Source organism: Pan paniscus, chromosome 20, assembly GCF_029289425.2.
Source record: "Pan paniscus chromosome 20, NHGRI_mPanPan1-v2.0_pri, whole genome shotgun sequence".
Classification (NCBI taxonomy): Eukaryota; Metazoa; Chordata; class Mammalia; order Primates; family Hominidae; genus Pan; species Pan paniscus.
In genome coordinates this window covers 51,830,953-51,847,200 of record NC_073269.2, presented here as the reverse complement: position 1 = coordinate 51,847,200, position 16,248 = coordinate 51,830,953, and the positions used below count along the sequence as shown (strand labels likewise).

The 16,248-nt window shown below is 54.4% G+C and overlaps 1 protein-coding gene across 1 annotated transcript; it reads right to left on the bottom strand.

Annotated features, from left to right (window-relative positions):
- Positions 1-1,890: 1,890 nt before the first annotated feature.
- Positions 1,891-16,192, bottom strand: GIPR (gastric inhibitory polypeptide receptor). The gene is given in 13 exon segments (XM_034944671.3): positions 1,891-3,886; positions 3,889-3,972; positions 7,357-7,495; positions 7,589-7,677; positions 7,804-7,873; positions 8,200-8,260; positions 8,475-8,634; positions 10,753-10,897; positions 11,404-11,507; positions 12,624-12,727; positions 14,187-14,294; positions 14,823-14,922; positions 15,969-16,192. Coding segments are annotated over 13 exon segments (1,482 nt in total). The 5' UTR covers positions 16,041-16,192; the 3' UTR covers positions 1,891-3,640.
- Positions 16,193-16,248: the final 56 nt, after the last annotated feature.

The following is a 16,248-nucleotide window of genomic DNA, read 5'->3' as shown; positions in this document are numbered from 1 at the left end:
AGTGATCCTCCTGCCAGCTTTTTGTAGAGATGGGATTTCGCTGTGTTACCCAGGCTGATCTTGAACTCCTGGGCTCAAGTGATCCTCCTGCCTCGGCCTCCAAAAATGCTGGAATTACAGGCATGAGCCACTGTGCTGGGCCCTCCCCCCATATCTTTGTCTCTGCCTATGTCTCTGTCCTCTGGATATAGGCAAACACCTGAAAGGTGCAAGAGTTTGCAGGCCTGAGGTCAGTGCACACTCAGTGAGATGTGTGCCCTGCTCTGAGCTGTGAAAGGCACAGCCTGGGGCCGGGCGCGGTGACTCACGCCCTGTAATCCCAACACTTCGGGAGGCCAAGACAGGCGGATCACGAGATCAAGAGATCAAGACCATCCTGGCTAACATGGTGAAACCGTGTCTCTACTAAAAATACAAACATTAGCTGGGTGTGGTGGTGCACGCCTGTAGTCACAGCTACTCGGAAGGCTGAGGCAGGAGAATCGCTTGAACCTGGGAGGTGAAGGTTGCAGTGAGCCGAGATCGCACCACTGCACTCCAGCCTGGCAACAGAGTGGGACTCCATCTCAAAAAAAAAAAAAAAAAGAAAAAGAAAACAAAAAAAAGAAAGGCACAGCCTGAGATACACTGTGAGCATTGTGGCAGAGCTGGGACCCTGCATCAGAGAGAGGCCTGATACACAGAAGGCAATGGGTTATGGGGTTATAAAGGCGTGCATTTACTACATCTAATTGGAAACAACCATCTGTGGGGTGGATACTAGAGCTATTTTTTTTTTTTTTTTTGAGGAGTCTCACCCTGTTGCCCACAGGCTGGAGTGCAGTGGCACCATCTCTGCTCACTGCAACCTCCACCTCCCGGGTTCAAACAATTCTTCCTCAGCCTCCCAAGTAGCTGGGATTACAGGCGCCCGCCACCACGCCCAGCTAATTTTTGTATTTTTAGTAGAGACAGGATTTCACCATGTTGGCCAGGCTAGTCTCAAACTCCTGATCTTGTGATCCACCCACCTCGGCCTCCCAAAGTGCTGGGATTACAGGCGTGAGCCACCATGCCCGACCTAAGTGATCCCATTTTATAGATGAGATCGTTGAAGCCAAGAGAGGGTAAGCAACTTGCTTGGGGTCACCCAGTTAGGAAACAATGGTACTATTTCCAAACCCGGGGAGCCAGGTCCTCCAGAAAAAGTCTTAACTCTTGGGTAGCAAGATGGAGCTGCAGTGTCCTAATCTATAAAGTTGGGACAAGGGGCATGCAACAGGATGTCACCCGGGGTTTGGTTCTGATACAGGAAGCAACACAGCCCTGGAGTCAGTCTGGGTTCCATTCCTGCCTGCCTTCTTGGGTGTGGTATCGACCTGTACTTACTGGGAAATGGAAATCAGTTTCCCCACCTTGCGGGTTGGCACCCAAGATTCCAGTCCTGGCTGCTCTGCTCAGCTTGTCTGAATTTCCTTCCTCACCTCCTGCCCCACATGCTTTCCAATGCGTCCGCCTCCAGAGGGTGAAATAAAAGTAGAGGTGGCAGGCATAGCCCTGGGCAAACTGGCCCAGCATTGTCCACACACCAGCACCAGGCACGGTCCTAAGCGTCACTCATGGGCATGCCAGGCGACCCTAGGATGCAGGTAACATCTGATCATATATGTCACAGATCACATGTAACATGGCCACTTGGGGACTCTCTTAGGAGGGACAGTGGCAGCAGGTGTCCTGTTTTCTTGTAGCAACACATGGATAAATTTGAGTAAAGCCACCACGGGCCCCCACTCCACCAGGCAGACTGCCTCGGTCATTTCCCTTTGTGACACTGCCAAGAAGATGCTTCTACCCAAGAAAGAAAAAAAGCAACTGTTTCTTATACTTTATTTACAAGAGCCTTGCCCTAAGGCCCCCACCCCGCGAGAACCCACAAGGCAGGGTGTAGGGGAATTGGGCAGCAGGGCCGCAAGCTTGAAAAGGCTGAGTTCAGCTTTGGGGCATGTCGGTCCAGGGAGCCACAGACCCCAGGGAAAACGCTTGACAACACCCATACGGTAACTTAAGTGTGCATATGTGTAGGGGGAGGATTTAGGGGTGAGGGTCTTGTGGGTGTATGTACAGGTGGTCCAGCCACAGTGAGACTGTCAGCATGCCCCCTCATTCTCCCAGGTCCCAGGGGCCACCCATCTAAGGACAGTGGGGATATGCGTCCTCACTCCGCAGCCAGCAGTGGCCCTGGCTGCTCTGGATATAAAGTTTCAGCTGCGAGGCCTGCCTTGCCTCACCTGTGCTCCGGTCCACACCAAATCACCCTCTCAGGACCCAGTGCCTCTCACATTACTATCTCCAGCTCGCCCCTCTCCTGAGAGCTCCAGACCCTTACACTCAATGTCCTGTCATGTCCTACAAACACTGCCAGCCTAACCTTTCCAAAGAGCACACGTGGTTCTCCCCCTGCCCGAACCCAATCTCTCTATCTTTCGTCTCTCCACCATCCAAAGCCAAGGAGTCCTCTCTGCTGCTGTGTCCTCATGTGCTCCTTCATGAAATCCTCTCACCTCCACCTTTTAAACAGCTTCAAATCTGACTGCTTCATACCCCTCAGTGGCCTCCATCCTGGTCCAGCCACCATCACTTCCCACCTGCAGTCCCCTCCCTTCTGGGCTCCAGCTTCCACCCCTGCCCCTGATAATTTGTCCTCCTACAGGACAGACAAGAAGGATCTGTTTAAAACATTAGCCCATTTGGGCCGGGCATGGTGGCTCATGCCTGTAATCCCAGCACTTTGGGAGGCTGAGGTGGGTGGATCACTTGAGGTCAGGAGTTCGAGACCAGCCTGGCCAACATGGGGAAACCCTATCTCTACTGAAAATACAAAAATTAGCCGGGCGTGGTGGCGGTGCCTGTAATCCCAGCTACCCGGGAGGCTTGAACTCGGGAGGTGGAGGGTGCAGTGAGCTGAAATTGCACCACTGCACTCCAGCCTGGGTGACAGAGTGAGACTCCGTTTAAAAAAACAAAAAAAAAGCCGGGTGCAGTGGCTCACGCCTGTAATCCCAGCACTGTGAGAGACCCGTGGTGGGAGGATTGCTTGAGCCCAGGAGTTCAAGACCAACCTGAGTAAGAGTGACATCCTATCTCATTTTTTTAAAAATAAAATATTACCCCCAAGAGACACTCCTAAGAATCCAATGCACCTGAAATGAAATCCCAACTTGGGTGCCCCTACCCACTTCTCTGTCTCTCCTCACCTGTTGGCTCTGACTTAATTCTACTCCAGCCAAGGCTGAGCGCCTTCCTGCCCAAGGGCCTTTTGCCTATGCTATCGCTTCCGCCTAGAATCCTGTTCTCCAGCTCTCCCCAAAGTGATCTCTCTCACCTCTTTCGGGGATGGCTTAAGTGTCACCTCCTTGGAGACGCCTCCCAGACCACCCTAGGCCCCCTTCTCACTTCCCTTCATAACCATTCCATAGCGTGTGTGGAACTTGATGTTTTGTGTTCACGGTCTGTTTTCCCCACTCAGTTGTCATCTCCAGAAGGGCAGGGACCTTTTTTCTGTTTCCTTCACCATTTCCCCAGCGTCCTCCATACTGGGCCTGGCACGCAGTTGGCACTCAATAAATCCATGCTAACTGAACAGACACGGGGATCCCGCCCCCTAGCAGTAACTTTCCAACTCCCGGCTGGCCTCATTCCCAGGCCCTGGGAGGGTCCCCGAGGACAAGCCGCGGCTGGTGGGGACCTCGCCCGGGCCGGAGCCGGAGGGCAGGGCCCGGAAGGCGCGCTCCGGGAGCTGGCGTTGCTCCTCGCCCAGGCTGCGGCGCAGGCGGCAGTGGTGCCAGCCACGGCGGATCTCCGACTGCACCTGTGACACGATGGCGCTCAGAGGCGGCGCCGTACCCCGCGCTGCCGCCAGAGGGCGGGGGCGGCGGCCGGGGCTCTGCCTACCTCCTTGTTGATGAAGCAGTAGAGGACGCTGACCAGGAAGCCCTGCCCAGAGGAGGCGCGAAGGTTACATCGCTGGTGGGGGCAGGACTGTAACCGCCTCCGCGCCTCCCTCCCCGTTTTTGGTTTGTTTGTTTGTTTGTTTGTTTTTAAGAGTCGGAATATTGCTCTTGTTGCCCAGGCGGGAGTGCAGTGGCACGATCTCGGCAAACGGCAACCTCTACCTCCCGGGTTCAAGTGATTATCCTGTTTCAGCCTCCTGAGTAGCTGGGATTACAGGCGCCCTCAACCACGCCCAGCTAATTTTCGTATTTTTAGTAGAGACGGGGTTTCATCCTGTTGTCTAGACTGGTCTCGAACTCCTGACCTCTGGAGATCCACCCATCTCAGCCTCTGAAAGTGCTGAGATTACAGGCATGAGCCACCGCGCCTAGCCTTTGTAACTGTTCTCTTAATAAGCTCGAGCCCTTGCCAGGCCCTGAAGCACCTCAGCTACCGCCACCGTGGTCCTAAACTATTAGGGTCATCTTTTCACTGGTTCCTGGCTTCCCCCACACCAACCCCACTGCTTGCTCCAGAAGGTTAGCTGAGCACTGCTGGCTGGCGGTTAAGAACTGTGGACCCTGGAGGTGGGCTCCCTGGACTCAAAAACCACCTTTCCACTTTCTTTCCCATTTGGGCAAGCTGCTTAACCACACTGTGCCTCAGTTTCTTCATCTGGAAAATGGAGCAGTAATATAGTAGTAGTTGTGAAAATTTAGGGTGATTGTGTTGCCGTTTTGGTTTTTGCTTTTTTTTTTTTTTTTTTTTTTTTTTTTTGGAGACAGGGAGACAGAGTCTTGCTCTGTCGCCCAGGCTGGAGTGCAGTGGCGCGATCTCAGCTCACTGCAAACTTGGCCTCCCAGGTTCAAGCGATTCTCCTGAATCAGCCTCCCAAGTACCTGGGATTACAGGCATGTGCCACCACGCCTAGCTAATTTTTTGTATTTTTAGTAGAGACAGAATTTTTGCCATGTTGCCCAGGCTGTCTCAAACTCCTGAGCTCAGGCAATACGCCCGCCTCAGCCTCCCAAAGTGCTAGGATTACAGACGTGAGCCAACGCACCCAGCCTGTTTTTGTTTTTTGAGACAGGGTCTGGCTCTGTCACCCAGGCTGGAGTGCAGTGGAGTGATCATGGCTCACTTCATCACTTCAACCTCAACTCCTGAGCTAGAGGGATCCTCCCACTTCAGCCTCCAGAGTGGCTAAGACTACAGGCATGCACCACCACACCAAGTTAATTTTTTGTTTGTTTTTGAGACAGGGCCTTGTTCTGTTTCCCAGGCTGGAGTGCAGTGGCACAATCTCAGCTCAGTGCAACCTCTGCCTCCCAGGTTCAAGCGATGTTCCTGCCTCAGCCTCCTGAATAGCTGGGATTACAGGCACATGCCACCTAGCCTGGCTAATTTTTGTATTTTAAGTAGAGACAGGGTTTCTCCATGTTGGTCACGCTGGACTGGCCTCCTTGGCCTCCAAAGTGCTGAGATTACAGACATGAGGCACCGCGCCCGGCAGCTAATTTTTTATTTTTGGTAGAGATGGGGATCTCGGCCGGGCGCGGTGGCTCACACCTGTAATCCCGGCACTTTGGGAGGCTGAAGCGGGGGGATCACCTGAGGTCAGGGGTTCGAGACCAGTCTGGCCAACATGGTGAAACCCCATCTCTACTAAAAATACAAAACTTAGCCAGGCGTGGTAGTGGGCACCTGTAATCCCAGCTACTTGGGAGGCTGAGGCAAGAGAATCGCTCGAATCTGGGAAGTAGAGGTTTCAGTGAGCTGAGATGGCACCATTGCACTGCAGCCTGGGCAACAAGAGTGAAACTCTGTCTCAAAAAAAAAAAAAAAAATAGTCAGGTGTGATGGCTTGCTCCTGTGCTCCCAGCCACTTAGGAGGCTGAAGCAGGAGGATTGCTTTGGACCAGGAGTCCAAGGCTGCAGTGAGCTAGGATCACACGCCTGCACTGGATCCAGCCTGGACAACAGAGGGAGACCTCATCTCTAAAAAAATAAAAATAAATGAAACCCCATCCCTCAGTGGACACTCCTCATCTCTTTTCTTGCTTTATTCTCCCTCTAGGCACATCTCACCATCTGACATTCTATATGCTTTCCTTTTTTTTTTTCTTGAGACATGATCTCCCTCTGTGGCCAGGCTGGAGTGCAGTGGCGTGATCTCAGCTCACTGCAACCTCCACCTCCCGGGTTCAATTGATTCTCCCACCTCAGCCTCCTGAGTAGCTGGGATTACAGGCGGCCGCCACCACATCCAGCTAATTTTTCTATTTTTTTAGTAGAGACAGGGTTTCACCATATCGGTCAGGCTGGTCTTGAACTCTTGACCTCAGGTGATCCGCCTGCCTCGGCCTCCCAAAATGCTGGGATTACAGGTGTGAGCCACTGCGCCCAGCTGTATGCCTTACTTCTATAGTGTGTTTAGTGTGTCTTTCCCACTGGAGGGTAGGGACCATTTGGTTCTTGGCTGTATTCCTGTGATAAGCCTGGAGGAGTGCTTAGCATATACACATGCTCAGTAATTTTTTGCTGAATTTAATGAATGAACAGCCTTGTCCACTGAGACTGGTATTTTCCCCACTTTAGAGATGAGAAAACAGGCCGAATGAGGTGAAGCAGGTTGGGGACTCAGGTAAACCAAGCAAGTGTAAGGTGGGCCTTCAATTTTGGAATGAATCTTTCCTTAGATTCTACACGTTGGCACCTCACTTACCTCTCCCTACCCTCAACCCTGAGGTGAAGGCCACACAGCTGGCAAACAGCTAGAAAGTGACAGAACCTGAATTTGGCCTCAGCTGTGTCCAGCTTCGAAGCCCTCACTCTTCACTAGCAGGCAGCACTGCTGGGGCCGCCAATCTCCTGTCCTGGTCCCTGCTGCTCCCCACAGCCCAGGACAGTCCTAGCTCAGTATTTTGTATGGAATGAATGAACGGGCTGGGCGCCATGGCTCACGCCTGTAATCCCAGCACTTTGGGAGGCCGAGGCGGGTGGACTACCCGAGGTTAGGAGTTGGAGACCAGCCTGGCCAACATGGTGAAACCCCGTCTCTACTAAAAATACAAAATTAGCCAGGTGTTGTCGCACATTCCTGTAATCCCAGCTACTCTAGAGGCTGAGGCAGGAGAATCGCTTGAACCCAGGAGTCAGAGGCTGCAATGAACCGAGATTGCGCCACTGTACTCCCGCCTGGGCGACAGGGCGAGAATCCGTCTCAAAAAAAAAAAAAAAAAATGAATGAATGAATTAATGAACGAACTAAATCCCATCTTCCCACCCCATTCAGTGGCTGCAACAGAGAACGACTGTAGCTTTCGTGCCCCTCTGGGGAGGAGGCCCTGGGTGGAAGGATGGAGCCCCTGCACCCTGCCTGAGCACCTGGAAGGAGCTGAGGAAGATCTCAAAGCCGAGCTTGGCGAAGCGCAGGGCGCCCCGGGCCTGTTCCTCTGTCACGGGAGCAAACACCACCTCGTGGACACCCAGCAGGGGCACCAGCGTCAGCGTGGAGCGAGCCAGCCTGGGGAGAGAGGGCGGCAGCAGTGATCCCGCAGCCCTGGTTCCCCATCTCGCACCCGGCCCCTTCCCCTCGGTCCCCAACGCATGCCCTCACCTCAGCCGGTAATCCCGGCAGCGCATTTGCCGTGTCCTCAGCTTGGACAGGAGAATGCCAAGAATGCGGATAAAAATGAGGAAATTAATCTGTGGGGAGAGATAAGGGCTGAGCCAGCCGCGATCCCATTCTGAAGGGGCAGGAGGAGGTGGCACCCCACTTCCCAGAATGGGAAATCCCTGAGGGCGGCCTGGTGGAGGCGGGACCGATCCTACCAAGATGGTCATGAGGATGGGGGTCCGTATAATCCACCAAATGGCCTTGACTTCGTTGCGCTCCCAGCACCTGGGGAAGGCGGAGTAGAGCTAAGAGATAGAAAAACTCTAGATTCACCGATCACCAAGCTCATTTGCTCGCTAGGCCCCGCCCACCGCACTTGAGACCACACACATTCTCTAAGGTCCCGCCCATTACGATCCAGGCCCCACCCCCTCCCCTTGCCGATTGCCCTGGAACACAACCTTTCCTAGCTCCCCATTACTTCGGATCCCGCCCACGTATCCCCAGCACCGAATAGCCTTCCGACCCTGCCCACGTGTCCATCACAACCCGCCACAGTCCCTCAAAGCCCCGCCCACCTCCCACGCCCCGCCCCAGACCCTGCAACTCACTGCGTGTTCTCGTACAGGTACCTGACGATCACCCAGGGAATGACGAAAAGCGCGGGGGCCCCTGTGCAGACCCCGACCCCGCCCCCCCACCCCGCCGCAGCTGTCAGCGCGCTCACGGGCCCCGCCAGGCCCAAGACCCGCGGAATTCCTCTGTCGGGGTGGGGAAGGCAGAAGCCTAGAGACGGGAGGAGACCCGCAGAGGCCAACCAGCAGGGCAGTTGGGGGAGCCGAGGAGAGGTGCGCTGGGTTGGGCGGGGGACGGGATCGGAGCTCACCCCAGCCGAGGAGCAGGTAGTAGCGGAAGTGGCCCTCCTCGGAGCCTCCCACGAGCACCAGGAGACTGTGCAGGTAGACGCCCTCCACCAGCAGCCACGTGTAGTTGGCACCCACGCAGTACTGGGTCACGATCTGGGCCGTGCGGCAGGCAGCGAGGGCCTAGGGAGGAGCCAGACCGGTAGAGGGGTAGTCAGCGCTGCCCGGGTGTCTCCCAGCCTCCCCCAGCTTTGATCGCCCTTCCACCCCGTCTCTTGCCATCAAAGGTTCTTCCACTCTGTGTCCCCAGTGAATGGTATCTGTGATTGGTTTCTCTCACCCTATTCCCTTTCCCTGTATGGACTCTCCCACTCTGAACCCCTTAACAATTGGTATCTGGTTGGGCGCGGTGGCTCACGCCTGTAATCCCAGCACTTTAGAAGGCCGAGGTGGGCGGATCACCTGAAGTCAGGAGTTGGTGACCAGCCTGGCCAACATGGTGAAACCCTGTCTCTGCTAAAAATACAAAAATTAGCCAGGTGTGGTGGCAGGCGCCTGTAATCCCAGCTACTCGGGAAGCTGATGCAGGAGAATCGCTTGAACCCAGGAGGTGGAGGTTGCGGTGAGCCGAGATTGCGCCACTGCACACCAGCCTGGGCGACAGAGGGAGACTCCGTCTCAAAAAAAAAAAAAAAAAAAAAAAAGAATCAGCTTCTTTTTTGAGACTCCGTCTCAAAGAAACAAAACAAACAAAAACAAAACAAAAAATAATTGGTATCTTCCATCATTGCCGTCAGTTCCCCCTAGATCCCCAAAATGTGACCTCTGTCACTGGTCACCCCAGCTCCTTCTAAGAACTGAACTCCCTGCCAGTACCCACATTATGGACTCTCCTGCCCTATGGCTTCCTCTTTTTTTTTTAGACGGAGCCTTGCTCTGTCGCCCAGGCTGGAGCGCAATGGCACGATCTCGGCTCACTGCAATCTCTGCCTCCCAGGTTCAAGTGATTCTCCTACCTCAGCCTCCTGAGTAGCTGGGACTACAGGCATGTGCCCCATGCCCAGCTAATTTTTGTATTTTTAGTAGAGACGGGGTTTCACTATGTTGGTCAGGCTGGTCTCGAACTCCTGACCTTGGGTCCTGCCTGCCTCGTCCTCCCAAAGTGCTTGGATTACAGGCATGAGCCACCGTGCCTGGCCCCTCTTATTTTATTTTATTTCATTTTATTTTTTTGAAACAGGGTCTCAATCTTTCGCCAGATTGCACTGGCGCTATCACAGCATCACAGCTCACTGCAGCCTCGACCTGATGGACTCAAGTGATCCTACCATCTCAGCCTCCCAAGTAGCTGGGAGTACAGGCGAGGGCCGCCATGCCTGGCTAATTTTTGTATGTTTTTGTAGAGGTGGGGTTTTGCTATGTTACCCAGGCTGGTCTTGAACTCCTGGGCAAAAAGCGATCTGCCCACCTCAGCCTCCCAAAGTGCTGGGATTACAGGCATGAGCCACTGCCGGGCCACGCTATGGCCTTTTTTTTTTTTTTTTTTTTTTTTTGCGATGGAGTCTTGCTCTGTCACCCAGGCTGGAGTGCAGTGGCGCAATCTCAGCTCACTGCAACCTCTGTCTCCTGGGTTCAAGCAATTCTTCTGCCTCAGCCTCCTGAGTAGCTGGGATTACAGGCGTCCGCCACCACACCCAGCTAATTTTTGTATTTTTAGTAGAGACGGGGTTTCACCATATTGGCCAGGCTGATCTTGAACTCCTGGCCTCATGATCTGCCTGTCTTGGCCTCCCAAAGTGCTGGGATTACAGATGTGAGCCACTGTGCCTGGGTGCGTGCGGCTTCTTAACAATTGGTATGGTCCAACTTTCAACAAGTTAGTTCTTACCACGTCTGCTCCCAGACTCTAGTCTCTCCCACCCTGTCTCCTAGTAACAAACTGGCACCTGCCACATCCCCACCCCCACTTACTTTCTCGTATCCTGCCATGCCTCACCGCCAGCAGGTGGATTCTCTCATTGGCGAAAAAGTTCAATGATGGGTGAAATAATGAGGGAGAGGAACGGAAAATTCCAGTATGGGAGTGATAGGCTGGGAGAGTTAAATGATGGCAGAGGCCGAGTTGGGAGGTTCCCTCTCCAAATGTGTCTTGATCCCCCACCCCAAGACACATTTGGAGAGGGACCCTCCCAACTCAGATAAACTGTGGAGAGTGTAGGAGATAGGAAATGGACTGAGAACTTCCTGGTCCCACCAGAGAAGCAAGATTCCCATTTGGAGGAACGGAAGGAGGATGCCCACCTGGTTCCACAGCGCAGGGGCCTGGTCCCCAAGGTAGGGGCCAGGTTGAGGTAGCAGACGGTCTCGGCTGAGAATGGCCGCGGCTCGCAGCATGAAAGACGTGAACAGGTTGATGTGGATATAGTTTCTAGTGCAATGTAGCCGCCTAGGGGAATTTGGAAGGCAGTGTGGGGGCCCCTGGAGAGCTGTCCTCAGCCACACAGAGTTCTATTTTTTTTTTTTTAAACAGGGTCTCACTCTGTCACCCAGGCTAGAATGCAGTGACACAATCAGGGCTCACTGCAGCCTCAACCTCCTGAGCTCAAGCAATCCTCCTGTCTCAGCGCCCCCCTATAGCTGGTACCACAGGTGCACCACCAGTATGCCTAGCTAATTTTATTTGTCGTAGAGACAAGGTTTCACTATATTGCCCAGCCTGATCTCAAACTCCTGGGCTCAAGCGATCCTCCTGCCTTGGCATCCCAAAGAGCTGGGATTACAGGCATCAGCTACCGCTCCCGGCCACACAGAGCTCCTTTAACCACCCCCACTGCTCCCCATAGAACCACCAGTGGATAGCTGGACCTGGTGGAAACAGACCACCCCATCTTACTGGACAAACTGAGGCCGAGCTCACATCTCTGCCGCCACCACTCAGGGTTAAGGTCCCACCTGAACAAACTCAAGATGAGCAGGGCTAGCAGCAGTGTGGCGAGAGACAGGGAGTAGCCGACAGTGTACATGACCTGCAACCGCTCCAAGATGAGCCTTTGGTCCTGGTCGGGGCAAGAAGGGGAAGGGAACAAGGCTTGGCTCGAAGCCCCAGGCCCAGAGAGAGACTGGAAGGACCTCTGCTCTTTGTTTCTGTCCAAATACCCTATTTTATCTTGGGGAACTGCTTACCCTTATTTGAGAAGGGCTGACTCCACCCTTCAGCTCCAGGGCACGAGGCATGTGACCAGCCAACCAGAGATTTTTTTTTTTTTGAGACATGGTCTTGCTTTGTTGCCCAGGCTGGAGTGCTCTGGCAGGATCATGGTTCCCTGCAGCCTCGCCCCCCAGGGCCCAAGCGATCCTCCCACCCCAGCCTCCAGAGTAGCTGGAACTACAGGTGCACGCCACCATGCCCAGCTAATTTTTGTATTTTTAGTAGAGACGGGGTTTCACCGTGTTGGCCAGAATGGTCTCAATCTCTTGACCTCGTGATCCGCCCGCCTTGGCCTCCCAAAGTGCTGGGATTACAGGCATGAGCCACCACTCCTGGCCAAATTTTTATATTTTTTGTAGAGATGGAGTTTCACTATGTTACCCAGGCTGGTCTCAAAATCCTGCGTTCAAGCAATCATCTTCTCAAAGTGTTGGAATTATAGGCATGAGCCATTGAGCTTGGCCCAACTACAGCATTCTTTTTTTTTTTTTTTTTTTTTGAGATGGAGTCTCGCTCTGTTACTCAGGCTGGAGTGCAGTGGCACGATCTTGGCTCACTGCAACCTCTGCCTCCTGGGTTCAAGCAATTCTCATGTCTCAGCCCCCTGAGTAGCTGGGACTACAGGTGCATACCACCATGCCCAGCTAATTTTTGTATTTTTAGTAAAGACGGGGTTTTGACATGTTGGCCAGGCTGGTCTCAAACTCCTGACCTCAAGTGATCCACCCTCCTTGGCCTCCCAAAGTGCTGGGATTACAGGCGTGAGCCACAGCACCTGGCCATCTTATTCTTTTCCATCACAGAAGGCAGTACATCTTTCTCTCTTTGAAGCAAGTCTGAATTGAGTTTCTCTCACTTACAACCCAGAGGTCTGAACAGTCCAAGGGGTTTCAGGCCCTGCCTGAATCTACTGCCTTTCCATCTCTCCCTGGACTCCTAACCTGAAGCCCTCACCTCTTCTTACCAGAAAGGCCTCATTCTTCTCTGGGTTCTCACATTGTGTATGGTCTCTCCAAAGTCCCCATTGGCCATCACTGCCACACTGGCGGAGGACGAAACCTGCAGCCACTGTGGGGAAAGAAGAGAGGGAATTAAGGCACACAGAGAAAGAGATAAATACAGAAAGACAAACTGTGAGACAATAACAGAGAGGGAGAGAGCCGAAGTGGTGATGATGATGATGATGATGATGATGATGATAAACCCTTATATGGCATGTTATTTGTATTAATTTAATATTCATACTAGCCCATGGAATTCGTAATATCCTTAACCTAGTTCTACATATGGGAAAATTGAGGTACAAAATGTTAAGGCTGGGCGTGGTGGCTCACACCTGTAATCCCAGCACTTTGGGAGGCCAAGACAGGTGGATCACAAGGTCAAGAGATTGAGACCATCCTGGCCAACATGGTGAAACCCTGTCTCTACTAAAAATACAAAAATTAGCTGGGTGTGGTGGCGTGCGCCTGTAGTCCCAGCTACTCAGGAGGCTGAGGCAGGAGAATCGCTTGAACCCGGGAGGTGAGGTTACAGTGAGCCGAGATCACGCCACTGCATTCCAGCCTTGCAACAAAGCGAGACTCTGTCTCAACAACAACAAAAACAACAAAAGTTAAATAGGCCTGTAATCCCAGCGCTTTGGGAGGCTGAGGTGAGAGGATCCCTTGAGGCCAGGAGTTTAAGACCAGCCTGGGTAACATGGCAAGACTCCGTCACTGCCAATTTTTTTTAAAAAATTAGCTGGGTGTGTTAGCGTGCGCCTGTAGTCCCTGCTATTTGGGAGGCTGAGGCGGGAGGATCGCTTGAACCCAGGAGTTCCCAGGCTGCAGTGAACTATGATGCTGCCACCACATGGGTGACAGAGCCAGACTCTGTCTCAAAAAGAAAAAAATAGGTTAAATAAACAAAGTGTCTGAAGCGACATAGCTAGTTAGGTTAAGATGCCCAGAGACTGACAGACTCAGGAAAAGGAGACAAAATAAGAATCCTGTGGTGGCCGGGCGCGGTGGCTCATGCCTGTAATCCCAGAACTTTGGGAAGCCAAGGCCGGCGGATCACTTGAGGTTAGGAGTTCGAGACCAGCCTGGCCAACATGGTGAAACCCTGTCTGTACTAAAAATTAAAAAAAAAAAAAAAAAGCCAGGTGTGGTGGCGCGCGCCTGTAATCCCGGCTTCTGTAATCCCCGCTTCTCGGGAGGCTGAGGCTGGAGAATCGCTTGAACCCGGGAGGCGGAAGTTGCAGTGAGCCGAGTTCATCCCACTGCACTCCAGCCTGGGCGATAGAGCGAGACTCCGTCTCCAAATAAATAAATAGAAAGAGATACGGAGACAGAGAAGCTGCGTTATGTGAGATAGGCAGGGTTGGACAGACAGGAGAAACCCAGCCTGCCGGAAAGGAGTAGGGGGCAAAGAGGAGCAGGAGAGGGGTGCAGGTGAGCTGTGGGACTCGGATGTAGGTGTCTGGGGGCAAAGGTTAGCAGTTGTTTGTGTCTGGGGAGGGCTCCGGGCCCAGGGAGCACCTCACCATGGTGGTGCCAGGGCAGGTACCAGGGGCAGGACGCACGGGCAGTGGCATTGGGTGCAGCATAGTCCCAGCAGACGTACATATCGAAGGATCCGTTACAGGCGAGGCCTGGGGGTGGGCACGGGGGCCAGGTGCCCAGTGGACCTACTGCGCAGTGGGCCAAGTGCTACTGCGCAGTGGGCCAAGTGCTTCTCCGTCGGCCACACCAAGCCCGGCTCTAGCCCCGCCCACTCGGAGGGCGTTCCGTCCCGGCTCGGCCACAAGCTCCTCCCACCAGTCTCAAAGCTCCGCCCCTCCTCACGGCCCCACTCTGGGCTCCTCCCACCAAACAAGTCCCCGCCCCAGATCGTCCCACCCGGAAGGGCCCTTCCCAGTCTCCATCCCAAACCCCGCCCCCTTCAAGGTTTATTTCTGTGCAGGCCCCGCCCAAGGCTCCTCCCATTTCAAGCTTCCTCCCAGGCCTCCCCCAGGAACCGTGGTCCCGCCCCAGTTCCCACCATGCTCAGGTCAGTCCCCGGGCCTCTCCAGCCCACAGCGCCCCGAGATTTCTTCCCTGCCCGTCAGCCCAAGGCCCACCCCAAGCCCACCCCTCTCAGCCTCAGGTCCTCCCCGCGTCCCCAGCCCTCCTGGTCACACCTGAAGGCGGTTCCGCGGCTGCCAAGGTCTCCTGGCACTCCCTGCGGTACCGTTCCCAGCGCTGGTACAGCTCCCCCGCCGTCTGCCCCTTAGAGCCTGTCTAGGAAAAGAAAGAAGGGAGGACCCCCCCAGACCGACCCCCGCTCCCAGGCTGCTAGGTCCATGTGGCCCAGAAGCGCCCCAGAGAGACTTCGAGGGTCTGTTGCGTGTTGTTCGGGAGTCTTGGGTAGCTTGGAAACCACTTCCAAGTCTTGGGGTGGGGTGCCTGGAAGCCACCCACTGGAGTTGCTATGGGAGACTGAAAACCTTCAAGAAAATTGGGGAGGGGGTGGCTGGAAATTATCAGGAGGACTTGTTGGGGGAAGAAAAGGGAGTGGAAACGATAATCAAAACTCGAATCTGGGCCCGGGCGCGGTGGCTCACGCCTGTAATCCCAGCACTTTGGGAGGCCGAAGCGGGTGGATCACTAGAGGCCAGGAGTTCGAGACCAGCCTGACCAACATGGTGAAATCCCCGTCTCTACTAAAAATCCAAAAATTAGCCAGGCATGGTGGAGTGCGCCTGTAGTCCCAGCTACTCGAGAGGCTGAGGCGGGAGAATCGCTTGAACCCGGGAGACGGAGGTTATAGTGAGCCGAGATCATGCCACTGCATCTCAGCCTGGGTGACAGAGTGAGACTCCGTCTCGAAACAAACAAACAAACAAACCACCACCCAACAACTTGAATCTGGGCAAGCGGGACAGTCTTGAAACTCTCTTTGCGCTGAGGGAAGCCTTTTTCCCCCCCCCCCGAGACAGAGTCTCACTCTGTCACCCAAGTTAGAGTGCGGTGGCGCGATCTCGGCTCACCGCAACCTCTGCCTCCCGGGCTCAAGCGATTCTCCTGCCTCAGCCTTCCGAGTAGCTGGGATTACAGGCGGCCGCCACCACGCCCGGCTAATTTTTGTATTTTTTTAGTAGAGAGGGAGTTTCACCATGTTGGCCAGGCTGGTCTCGAACTCCTGGCCTCAAGGGATCCACCCGCTTCGGCCTCCCAAAGTGCTGGGATTACAGGCGTGAGCGACAGCGCCCTGACGACGGAAGCCCTAAAACCGTCCCCATACCTCCCTCCAAGCCTGGAGCTCCTCTGGCTACTCGCTTCCTCACCTCCGCCCTCTGGAGCAGCAGCCCGCACAGTGAGAGCCGCAGCAGCCGCTGCAGGATCGGAGAGGTAGTCATCGTGAGGGCGGCGAAGGGTCTGGTTCGTGCAGGGGCGATCAGGCCTGGAGGGTCCCAGGGCAAGGTCAGCACCTCTGCCCTCCTACTCCAACCCCAGCGTCACCCCGCCTCAGGGATTCACACACAGGGGCAGACGGCTGGGGAGCCGTATACACGCGGGACTCCGAGGCAGCGCACCCGCTCCCGCGACTCCCAGGCGTGATGATCT